The sequence below is a fragment of the Odocoileus virginianus genome, chromosome 6, assembly GCF_023699985.2.
Source record: "Odocoileus virginianus isolate 20LAN1187 ecotype Illinois chromosome 6, Ovbor_1.2, whole genome shotgun sequence".
NCBI classification, from domain to species: Eukaryota; Metazoa; Chordata; class Mammalia; order Artiodactyla; family Cervidae; genus Odocoileus; species Odocoileus virginianus.
Window position 1 is genome coordinate 70,412,566 of NC_069679.1, and position 12,410 is coordinate 70,424,975.

The 12,410-nt window shown below is 44.5% G+C and overlaps 1 protein-coding gene across 8 annotated transcripts in view; it reads left to right on the forward strand.

Annotated features, from left to right (window-relative positions):
- The window catches only part of SIPA1L1 (signal induced proliferation associated 1 like 1), a 493,843-nt gene extending 482,066 nt beyond the window's left edge, over positions 1 to 11,777 (forward strand). For all 8 annotated transcript variants that reach the window (XM_070469567.1, XM_070469568.1, XM_070469569.1 and 5 more), the window contains 5 exons: positions 609 to 855; positions 3,985 to 4,131; positions 5,437 to 5,551; positions 8,574 to 8,655; positions 9,760 to 11,777. In XM_070469567.1, coding sequence (XP_070325668.1) covers positions 609 to 855; positions 3,985 to 4,131; positions 5,437 to 5,551; positions 8,574 to 8,655; positions 9,760 to 9,903 — 735 coding nt within the window. In that variant the 3' untranslated portion in view covers positions 9,904 to 11,777. The remainder of the gene's footprint in view (positions 1 to 608; positions 856 to 3,984; positions 4,132 to 5,436; positions 5,552 to 8,573; positions 8,656 to 9,759) is intronic.
- Positions 11,778 to 12,410: the final 633 nt, after the last annotated feature.

Sequence of the window (12,410 nt, forward strand, 5' to 3'; positions counted from 1 at the left end):
CAAGAGTCACCTATTTGAGTGACTGTGTTGTGAAGATCAAAGGCTATTGTTGCCTGGCAAACACGTGTCACTTGACAAGCTTCCGAGGATACCTTCCGGCGTTGTGGCTGTTTCCTTGGGGACCATACATAATTTTGGAACACCACTGATGCATGCCGTTGTGACCAGTCCAGCATTTCTTGGAATCCTCCGAATAATCCTGAGTGCTTTTGTGCCCCCATTTCATAGATGAAGAATTGGGTTCCGAGCGATAACATGATTTGTTCAGTGACATGGGATTCAAATAAAACCCTTATCTATCTATTCTTAAAGTCTTGCTGTAACCTTGGCACAATAGTGATGAAACCACTTCATCCTACATCTGAATCTTGTACTGAGCACTCTTTGACCGCAGCCAGCGTGCTGGGCGGTGAGGCTATGACGACCAGGAACTCTGTTTTGCCCTTGGGGATGTAGAGATGGTGGATCCTGAGGCCTCCTTTCTGGGCTCCAGGATTTGAAGGGTTGTGTCTATGAGAGTGATTTTGTTAACCTACCTATCCCACACCCCAGGTCGTGGGTATGTGACCCAGAAAATTGATTTCTGCTGTCCTGATGCTGTTTTTCAGTTCCACGCACTCTCCTCTCCTCAGTCCCCCTTTCCCACCACCCCCACGTCAAGGCGGGCCTTGCACAGAACGCTGTCTGACGAGAGCATCTACAGCGGCCAGAGGGAGCACTTTTTCACCTCGAGGGCTTCGCTTCTGGACCAAGCCCTGCCCAACGACGTCCTCTTCAGTAGCACGTACCCTTCCCTCCCCACATCTCTTCCTTTGCGGAGGCCTTCATACACCTTGGGAATGAAGTCCTTGCACGGTAAGCCTATCTCTAGCTGCAGCTAACAGCCCTGCTGATGATGACCCGTGTCCCCCAAAACCCCTGCCACTCAGTTTGCTCAAGGATGCTAATTAGAGGAAGTCCTGCTTGCTTGCTCAGATTATCTGGGCGCCCTACCCCGCCATTCAGCCTCTCACCTAGAATCCCAGCCACGGGGTATGAACCCTGGGCCTCACCAGACCACAAGACTCATCTTGGATTAGTTTCAGGTGTCCCACACAATGATTTGATATTTGTATATATTGCGAAATGATCACAAGATTAACGTCTGCCACCATACATAGTTTAAAAGTGTTTTTAAACTAAGTTTTTAAAAAGTTTTAAAAATTTAACAGTTTAAAAAGTTTCAAAAGTTTCTTTCTGATAAAAACTTTTAAAATTTACTTTTCTAGTAGCTTTTAAATATGCAATACAGTATTAGCAGTAGTCACCATGCTACAGATTATACCCCCATGAATTCCTTATTTTATGGAAAGCTGTACTTTTGACTCCCTCCAGCAATTTCTACTACCCCCACCCCTACTTCTGGCAACCACCAATCTATTCTCTGTGACTGTGAGCTCACATTTTTTTAGATTCCACACATAAGTGCGATGGATCATACAGTATTTATCTTTGACTTTTTTCATTGGCACAATGCCCTCAATGTTCATCCATGTTATTGCAGATGACAAAATTTCATTTTTTAAAAAATTTATTGGAGTATAGTTGATTTACAACATTGTGTTAATTTCTGCTACATAGCAAAGTGATTCTGTTATATATATATATATGTTCTTAAATTCCATCATGGTTTATCACAGAACATTGAATACAGTCCCTGTGCTATAGAGTAGGACCTTGTTTGTATCTGTTCTATGTGTAACAGTTTGCACTGGAGCAGGATTTTAAATCTCCTGCCTTCCTGGCTAGCTTTCTCCCTGTGTCATTCCTGCACCCCTAACCCACGTCCATGACTGTTCCTCTTCATCTCAGTCCTGTTCCCCACACGGTCCCCTTCTCCAGGGCAGACATCACTCAAGGATCACACCAGCTTCTCTCTCCTCCTTCTTTATAGGAGGTCCACCTACAGCATGACCCTGGTTTCTCTTTGCTTTAGAGAATGAACCAAGGTAGACACATGAACTGACCACTTTTACCATCTGGACACTAGGAAGCGCCTCCGTGTGGTGACCTAAATAGTAACCTTATTTTCTCCCCTTCTCTCCCTGCACTCCATTCCTCATACAACTTCCTGCCTACGCCAGATGCTTCTTTCACTTCCTCACTTTTTTTTTAAACCTTTATAGTGATAAAATTAAGCCCTCTGGGAAGTTTTTAATCTGCATGCATCATGTCACAGTAGGCCCTGTCCTCTAGAAGCCTCTCATGCTAAGAGGACAGCCTGGACACCTGCCTCCCACCCATCCTTCCTGTCCCAGAGTTGAAGGGCTGGCACTGAGGGCGGGGAGGGGCAGCCCAGCCTCCGCAGCCCCTTCCGCCACCTCCTCTTGCTTTCCTGACAGTTAGGCAGCAGCCTCCGTGACCCCATGCCCTAATCTGAGCCATCCTTGGGCTGCCGTCCTTGATGTCATGGGTGTGACCACCACTGAGATGCATTTGGGGAATGAGAAACTTTTTTTTTTTTTCCAGATGGAAATTTAGGACCCAGAGATTAAAAAAAAAAGCAGGATTGTGTGTGACATAACAAAACTGTCTATTCCAAAGAATCTGAAAATGTGTGTGTGTGTGTGTGTGTATATATATATAGAATCACTTTGCTGCACACCAGAAACTAATGCAACATTCTATATCAACTTTACTTCAATATGTTTTTTAATTAAAAAATTATTCCAGCTTTACCCTTGGTGGGAGCAAGTTTAAATAGAACTGAGCCTTTAATATCAGGCAGTAGATGATTTCGATTTTCTCATAATTTTGGTAATTTTAAGCACATTAATAACTAGCAGCTGCACTGCAGAGCAGTCCTCTGTGTAATTTGCAAGGGAAAGCAAGCACTAAATATACTCTGGTTTATAGACTATCATGATTGGCAAAACTTTTTAACTCCTTGTAAACAGTTACTTCCAGAGTCACTTACAGAATTCAACTGAGAGCCTCGCTTTTGTCTCCGTGTGTGAGTGGATTTCAGTGTCGTGGTCATATTGTGAGGCGGCCCTTCCCATGGAGGCGCCCGCTCTGCCCTCACAGCTTCTGCCCCATTGAGAGCATCTGCATTTCCCAAGCTCTGTGCCCGTCTCCTCCACCTGTATGAACCTGAAGAGTGGCAGTGTGCCCTCCACTGCACGGAGGGGCTCATTGCACGCGTTCTGCCCACCCCCAGGCTAAGCAGATACTGGGTGTTACTATAGGTTAATGTTTGTGTGTTTAAATATTGCCACCTTAGAAGGGGTTTGGGATGTTGGACTGCTGTAAATCGAAAACCGATGCCAAGAGTTGCTTAGCACGTCCTTGGGAAAGAAGGATGCCAACACCAGTGAACCAGCGTGAACTCCACTGAGCGACCCAGCACCCTCTCTCAGGTGCTCTCATTTGATTCTCACACTACCCTGGATACGTCCAGCTGCAGACACGAGCCAGGGACATGCCTGTCCTTCAGCAGTCCCTGGGACGCAGAGTCCACATGGAAGGAGTCAGAGCCCAGGTTCCAAGGCAGATAAAAACTGGCTTTACGGTCCCCTCAAACACGCCTCACCAAGCCTCCCTGGCCTGGCTGCAAAATCCAACACTCTGATGAAGTAGGTCCCTTCACCCCAGCCTGAATCCCTTGACTCTGGGAGGAAAAGTGAGGTGCCGAAGCTGCCCTGGGTCTCTGTTATACAAGCAGCTCCTGCAAAAGCAGACACATGGCCTCAGTGCAGAACTAACTTTTCCCAGACCCACACCATTAGAAATGGGCCACTGGGAGGTTACACAAAAAGGAATTAAGATTGGAAGAAGTCAATTCCTAGTTCTCCTCAGCTCTAGAATGACCGCTAATGGTCTGTTAGACTAGAAACTGATTCCAGGTAACAAATGGCTTATCTACTATGGTCACAGAAAATGGGTAAAACTTTGAGTGGGTCTCCAGTGGGCCTGAAGCCTCTTATCCCTCATCCCTTCCTGCAGGAGAGTTCTCGGCCTCGGACAGCTCCCTCACTGACGTCCAGGAGACCCGCAGGCCGCCCATGCCCGACCCCGGCCTGATGCCCCTGCCCGACGCTGCTGCGGACTTGGATTGGTCCAACCTGGTGGACGCCGCCAAGGCCTACGAGGGTGAGTCCGCAGATGGTCCCGGCTGGGCCACGTGCGTGTCGTGAGCAGTATCAGTGCTCAGGACTCACTGACGACACATGCACAGCCAGAAAGCAGTTGAGCTCGCAGTTCTCAGACACTCAGGGCCCACACTGTTGATCTGAACCAGGTGGAATCCAGGGTTTCCTCTAAGTGGGAATTCGTAACACAGATGCCTCAGCATCCCAGCTGTCACTTACCTGAAAATAGCACATGTCCAGGAAGCATTTTTCATCACATCGTGAAGACATCATTGCTCAACGCACAGTTGGATCTCTTAGGATGCTTGTCCCGGCCCCGGCCTTTCTCACTCATCTTTCAAGGGAGTGATGGCATGTGTACTTCCCGCCTGCTTCATCCCTACACATCAGCCCACTGGCTGTGTGCTTGCGTTAAGCCAGTGGCCCTTAAATGCAGGCCCTTATTAAACAAGTGCTGGCCTGATCTGCTGAAATAGAAAAAACTCGCAGTAATGCTGTCTGTGTTGACATAGATCATTGTTGTTAGTTTCTCAGTCATGTCCGGCTCTTTGTGACCCCCATGGGCTGCAGCCCACCAGGCTCCCTGTCTGTGGGATTTTTCCAGGCAAGAATACTGGAGTGGGTTGCCATGCCCTCCTCCAAGGGATCTTCCTCCCAGGGATCGAACACAGGTCTCTTAGGTCTCCGGCATTGGCAGGCAAGTTCCTTACCACTTGCGCCACCTGGAAAAGCCAGTACAATAATCTCTAGGCCCATCCATGTTGCTGCAAAGAAGTTTTGGTTTTTTAATGAAAGATTCTTTTAAAACTTGATTTTGTTTCTTGGCTCAGGCTTAAAGTGAGTGTTTTTTTGAAACAGGTGGTGTGAACCTAAGCTAAAGCCCACCAAGGTGGCCAGAAGTCTTTTTGGAAAACATACTTCAAGAAGCCTCAAGAAGCTTAGTACTGTACTAGCTCTTTAATATATTTTGTGTTGTCACTGAGTGGAAAGCATTGGTCTGCAAATTTGGCACAAGGCCTGTTTCCAGGGAGACAATAGAATGCAACTTTTATAAGCAAGGGAAAAGCTAGAAATAAAAGTCACAGCAAGTATTTTTAAAAGAGAAATCATAATGTTACTATCCTCTTCCAGCTAAAACAGCAAAAAAAAAAAAAAAAAATTTCCTACAAAGGAAAAATAAAGTTTCCAGTGCATTCTTGCCCCGTGATTAGGTTTGACTGTGCATGTCGGTCATTTCTTGACTTTTGATAGAGAGGACCCAGGATATGGTTCCACAGTGCTGAATGGTTTCTCCTCTCCTTTCTAGTCCAGAGAGCCTCGTTCTTTGCTGCTAGTGATGAAAACCATCGGCCTCTGAGTGCTGCATCCAACAGTGACCAGCTTGAGGACCAGGCCCTTGTCCAGATGAAATCATACAGCAGGTCAGTCACCCGGTGGTGAGGGTATCACTCTACACCGTGTATCACCTCGCTAGTGACGGAGAGCAGGTGTGGGGAAGGGGCGGTGGAGGTCCCACGGATTAGCTGAGTGAAGCTCATCACTGCAGTGCCAGACATTTCACTTTTTGGTCAGAATGCTTTGTAACCAAATACTCTAAACACCTTTAAACTGTTCTTGATGACTTAAAGTCATCATTATGAATATTCATTATTTAATGCCATAATACATTTATGCCCTCAGGGTTTATTAAGAGAAATCATTTGTGCTAAATATCCTTGGGCTCCTATGTGTTTAGTCTTTGAGTCTGTCCATTTTGAAGCTGTCAGTAGTCATGCTTGTAAATGAGCCTGCATCTTAGCGACTCCCAACGTTCTGCTTTAAACCTACGCTAGAAGTGGGTCACCAGGATCAGTAAGATTTATGTAAAATAAGTAAGAAAAGCCATAGCTGAATTAATATGGACTCTGGCTTCTCCTAACTATGTAGAGGTTGACCTTTTTCACTTTCCCATCAGTTTTCAAATGGTGAGGCTGTTGGATGTGTGATATTTCTATATATAAAATCATCCCAACAGTCATAGTAAGCCTCCCCTTGATGCAGAATGATTTCATCAGTTTGCAATCTCTTAAAACCTTTTGAGGATGATTAAGAATCCACGTGTGGGCTTCCCAGGTGGCTCAGTGGTAAAGATTTCGTCTGACAAGCAGGAGACACGGGTTCTATCCCTGGGTTGGAAAGATCCCCTGGAGAAAGAAATGGCAACCCACCCCAGTATTCTTGCTTGGGAAATCCCAGGGACAGAGGAGCCTGGTGGGCTACAGTTCTTTGTGTCACAAAGAGTCAGACACAACTTGGTGACTAAACAGGAATCCAGGATCTATAAAACTTGGTTAGAAACAGCCAGTAACAGGAAAAATGAGGTTGGCATAGATTGCACAAATATCCTGGGGACTTGTGCCTGAAGACTTCTTAAGCAAGTCTGTGAGGAAACCCTCTTCACGGAGAAAGTGTCATAATGGATCTTTTGTTGTGAGTGTGACAGACAGATGCTGCATTTATCCTGTTGTTGGGACAGTTAGGGAGGTAAAATGGTGGTTAGTTTGGCTGTTGAGAACTTTTTTTAAAAATGTACAGCGTCGAGAGGAGAGCCCCAAATGTCCCTTAGGATGAAGAGACAAAGTCTCTCTAAGTGAGCAAAGACTGTTCTCATGAGAAAGGGTTATTAAACAGTTCTTAAATCTTTGTGGGATCTATAGACGCCTAAAATGAGGGTGACAACTGGGTCTTTGTTCAGTGTGGATGAGCAGATGCAAATGGAGTTAAATGTTTTTAAAGATGATTAGTTCTGTATCTGTGACTGTACTGATCTTTGCAAACCTTCAGAAGTCAAGATAGGCTACTGAGAGCTACTGACAACCTACCGTGGCTGCATCAGCCCTGCCAAGACGGGGACAGTGGACTCAACGGCTTGTAAAGGATAGCCATGCCCCCAGCCTCATAGTTTTCTGTTCGGAACCACTCTTAACTCTATCACATCTTTAGCCTTCAACACATCCAAACCTGACCGGCTTTTCAGGGTGTGGATTGCAGCTGACCACTTCCCTTTTAAAATCCATTCACTGTCAGCTTTTAATTGGTCATCCTGCCTTAGAAGTTGGGAGGTCATTATCATTCCATTTTATTCACAGCTTTGTGACATCTGTTCTGGGCCTGCTGATCTAGAATAAGCAGAAGACATGGACACAGCTTATTTTAGGTCAGGGAATTCTAACTTGAACTTTTGATTTTTAAAGTAAATTTACTTTAAATAAGCTCTGTCCATGTCTTCTGCTAATTCTAGATCTACAACAGGCGCATGGTGGCATGGAATGTTTTTGGTGTTAAAAAAAAAACCTTTTTTTAATTAAAAAACAAAAGTACCTTATATTTCATGATGCTAAAAGTTCATTCAGTCATCACGTCTTCCCTCTTTGACCTCTGGAAAGAGTCATCTGCGTGTTGTCTCCATGGGAGCCTTCAGATTCTTGGTTGTGGGAGACTGAGGTGGTGTTTCTGGCTAGAATTCACCCAGAAACTTTCAGAGGCTTGAATTCAAGTAGAGAAGAGTCGCTAGGTCTCCGGCCCTTGCCCAGCCGTGTGGTCTGTCCAGCCAGTTACACGTGTTTCTTTTCCTCTAGTCTCCTCTCCTGTTGGTGCTCAATGGCGTGGCATTGTTAGCGCTAAAATGAAATGGGGGAACATTGTGAGCCTTAAGAGTTTGCCATAATAGTGAAGAGCTTAAGACTTAGTAGTAAAGAATTCTCCTGCCAGTGCAGGAGACGCAGGTTCGATCCCTGGGTGGGGCAAATCCCCTGGAAGAGGGAATGGCAACCCACACTGGTATTCTTGCCTGGGAAAATCCTATGAACGGAGGAGCCTGGAGGGCTACAGTCCATGGGATCGCAGAGTCAACACAACTGATCAGTTGAGCATACATGCATATGACAAACTTCTGAAAGATGTAGTCTAATTTTTTTTAATATTTAAAGATATTTAGTCTTAAGAGATGGACGCAATAACATAGCTGCCGCTGTGTGGAGTGGCCCCAAGATAGGGCCTGTACTGACCCTGCCCCACCCAACAGGTACACATGGAGGAGTGACTCTCAAAGCCACTAAAGAGAGACTCATTTCACTGTTTGACAGCTGTATCTGTCAGAAAGCCCCTCTTACGCTGCCAAAGAGACCGTTTTCACTTATTGTCCCATATTCTTTTTGTCACAAAGATCCAGAATCTTTAAGGAAGCTATTGATTGGCTATAGTTCACGCCTATGTTACCTTTTGTTAAAACTGCCATTTCTTTTTAAAAATGAAAATGTACATTGTGTCACCATACTGAGTAATTTGACATTGAAAACCGTTTTATAAATACAGCCAACTCCTTTAAAAAAGAAAAGAACCACCAAACAAACCCAGCCATGGAGAACTCCTGCCTACATGGTTTTTGTCTCTTGTTCCCTGCAGTAAAGATTCCTCTCCCACTCTGGCTTCTAAAGTGGACCAGCTGGAAGGTATGCTGAAGATGCTTCGAGAAGACCTGAAGAAGGTAAACGTGTTCTCCAAGCAGGTTATCCTGTCCACACAAGCTGCCTTGAACTGAGAGCCCTTTGTCAACAGTGTCGGGGGAATAAGTCGTGGGCGTTCTCCCTGATTTCTCGATACACACGTTTTAGGAGTCTGCTTGGAGCTTGGTTCCCACTGACACGCATAGTGCAAGAAGGCTTTCATTGTCACGTGTATACAGAAAGAGCATTCCCTTTTTTGTAAAATGCCTTTAAACCTCAGCCAGCCCCCTCTGGGCCCTATCCCAGTCTCCTCACCCCTGATCCACAACCCAGATGCACACACACATTCTCAGTGTTATTCAGGCTCTTGCACCAAAAGAACCAGTTGCTGTTAGTTTCTTGAGTGACTTTATATTATTAAGACAGCAGCCCCTAGATCAATCACCTAGAATGTAAGGCAGCCCTTATAACTTAACAGACATTAAACTATGCACTCATGTATTTACATTCCAAAATAAACCTGTAGTAACTGTCTCTGGAAGTCCTGTTCGCTGGGTGAGGACATCTTAACATATTATTGACCAGCGATGTGTCAGTATCTTTTAGAGTGATATAGTTAACATCACTGTATACAAGTTATGATTGTCATTATCATTCACATTTTGCTCCAACTTTGTGTATATTATAAATGCAAGTTTATTTCTATAATGCCGATACTTTCTGATTGTCCCAGCGACATATATACTAGGGTCTCAGAAGATAATAGTTCTTCAAAATATAGTTCTGATTCAGACGATGTGCCTATGAGACCAGCAAAAAGACAAAACACCTTAGTGATTGATTCTGATATGGAACGTGAAAATGAAACCCACAGTGCTGGAGAAGACTTTAGAGGTGTGTCAGGTGTAACTATTGAATGTAATAACCTGCAGAATGTCAGTGAAATAATTTTGGGCCAGCCAATATAAAAATTGCCAGCCATAAGCTTTAGTTCCTGCAGAAATGCGCCAGTCAGTAATTGAGATCCAGCGCCAGGCCCTGTGACAGTTGTTCAGTGGAGGGAAGGCTGCACACAGACCCACAGCCAGGCCTGGCGGCTGGGCAGAGTGGGACCCCCTCTTACTTCTGCTTGCTCACCCTCCCAGGAAAAAGAAGACAAAGCTCACCTTCAGGCGGAGGTTCAGCACTTGCGGGAGGACAACCTGAGGCTGCAGGAGGAGTCCCAGAATGCCTCCGACAAGCTGAAGAAGTTCACAGAGTGGGTCTTCAACACCATCGACATGAGCTAGGCCGGAAGAGGCAGCCTCGGGGTTTCCTTCCCCTTAGTCCCGCTGTTGGAGGCATTCCTCTGAGCTCCCGCCCCAGCTTCTGACTTTGCCCCCTTTTGGGGAGTGCACAACCTGACAATTGCAGATCAACAATCATTATCTGCCTTTTGTAGAAAAGAAAATGAAAAAGGTAAATAAAAATTTTAAAAAGGTAAAATAAAAGTTTAACTGCTAAAATGTGAATGTCTTTATTTTTTTGCACAATATCTTTATCTGTTATGTATTTAAAAAGAAGCTGGGCCTAGGACCCTCCCCGCGCCCCCCACCCCCACCCCCGGCCCATCTGCCTCCATTTCCATCAGCTCTTTCTTATCTGTTTCAGGTAACCCAAGTTTTCCTTCGTTATCCTGACAAATGTCATTGTTCCTAGGAAAATAAAGTTTATAAAAACTGCTTATTTGGGGAGGGGGATTTCCTTACCGTTTTTCCTAAAAATGCTGGGGGAGGGACGTGCTTTCAGAAAATGCCTGCCTCCCTCAAATGCCTTGTGCATGAGCTAGTGATGTCTGTCCCTGTCTTACAGAGATCAGCAGGATTGGGGTTACTTAACAAATCAGTGAACCAGAGACAGGCAGAGACGGAGCCTGCAGGCCACACCCCTTTTCCATCTTGCATTATGACGTCACTACTTCCTCCTACCTTTCCCTGGGAAAATGGTCCCGGGTGCTGTGTGCTCCTCTGAGCCGGAGCCCTTCGTTTGGCTTAAGTGAGTCCCTCTGTATTGAAATCAGCTTTTCTGTCGCTTCCTGGGTCCAAACAGTAACTGGTTTTAGAATTCCTCCAAACTAAAAAACATCTTAAGATTTGTATGCATTTTGGTCAAAAGGTTAGTTTTTGTTTGAGATTTTTAAAGTTACCAATGTGGCAAAATTGTATTTTTAGCTCATTCAAAATGATCTTACGATGAATTAGTAAATCCTTCTCTCCAAAGCAAGACTTTACCACTATTTGTAACTAGGAAAAAAATGAATGTTGAATTGTGAACTTTAATACTTGTTAGGAGCAATGACTGTGGTGATGGAATGGCCTTTTGAGACCTGCATGTCCCAGTGTACAATTTCTGCCCAACATTTCCTGCATCTTTGTGTGGCCAGCTACAGGATTCTGCTGCAGAAATGATTAATGTGCTACTTTTCTTGTCTAGTGGTGCAGCTGCTTTGGGCCCCTGGCCATTGTTCCAAGGCTCTTGGTCCTGCACACAACAGAGACACTGGGTCACTAGTGTTGAGAGGCCCCAGGGGAACCCTTGGTGGCCTTGTTTCTTGCCTTCACAGTTGTCACCAAATTGTCACCTGCGCCCTTCAGTGGTGCCTCTGGTCTAAGGGAATGTTCAGCAATCCAGCGGTATCTGCTTGGAAGTTCCCTGCCCCAAATAATCTCCACCCATTCCTCTCTCCATCCCTGAAAAAAAATGGGGTGGAGTTCCCCTCTTCTCCCCCAACCCACATCACCAGACTTATGCTACAATTTCATTCATAATTGTGACTTCTTCATGGGGTTTTTTTCTTTCTGGTGACATTTCTCTCATGGAAATAGGAAGATTTCGGAGTGCTTTGTAAAGATCTCAATTGTCTGTCTCTTTCTCTCTTTGACTTGTATGAAGGAGATTGTACATTGCCTGATATCTCTTTGTAAATGAGAAATAGCACTAACATCCAAGCATTCTGAAGTCTTGCTTATCCTTCTGAGTTTAGTTTCTATTTTGTCTCACATTTTGTTTGGGGACTTGGGGCAAGCTATTTATTAGAGTTTTGCAACAGAGTTCTTGTTTGAAGCCTTTAAAGACTACTTGTAAAATTCAAATAATAAAATTCATTTTAAATGCTCTTTTAAAATGCTTTGGTATTATTATTGCTTGAGGTATTCTTATTTGAAAGACCACCCAGTATATCTCACTGACCCTCCTTGTATCCTTATTTTTCCATCACACTCCATATCACCCAAGATGATTCTTGAAAGTTTGTCCCTTTTAGAATTTTAAGAAGTTTTCTTGACTCTCTATTCACATATCCATAGAGAATTCTGATTTGCCTCTTCTGCTTATGATTTAATATTTGCAGAGCACTTTATAATTAGTTCCCTCTTCATTATCCATATGTGGATTTTTCCATACCAACATTGTCATTCCCTGAGACCAACACATTTTTGGACTCGTCTACTGCATCTCCCAGCTCTCAATGTTAGATGTTATATGCTCAGGGAATATGAATGCCTGTTAATATTAGACTGTGCAAAATATAATTAGGAAAGTTAATCTACTGAAAAAATCATAATGCATTCCAAAGCCAAATGGAACCAAATTTTTAAAATCTGCCACGCCACTGTTCCTCTCCAGTGGTGCAGCTAATTGACAGCAGACAGAGCTTCTTCCTTTTTTTGGTTCGACAGTTCTACAAACTCTAGAATTACAAGACAGGCTAAGACTGGATGCCACAGGATACCCTAATTAGCAAGTGAAAACTGGGGGC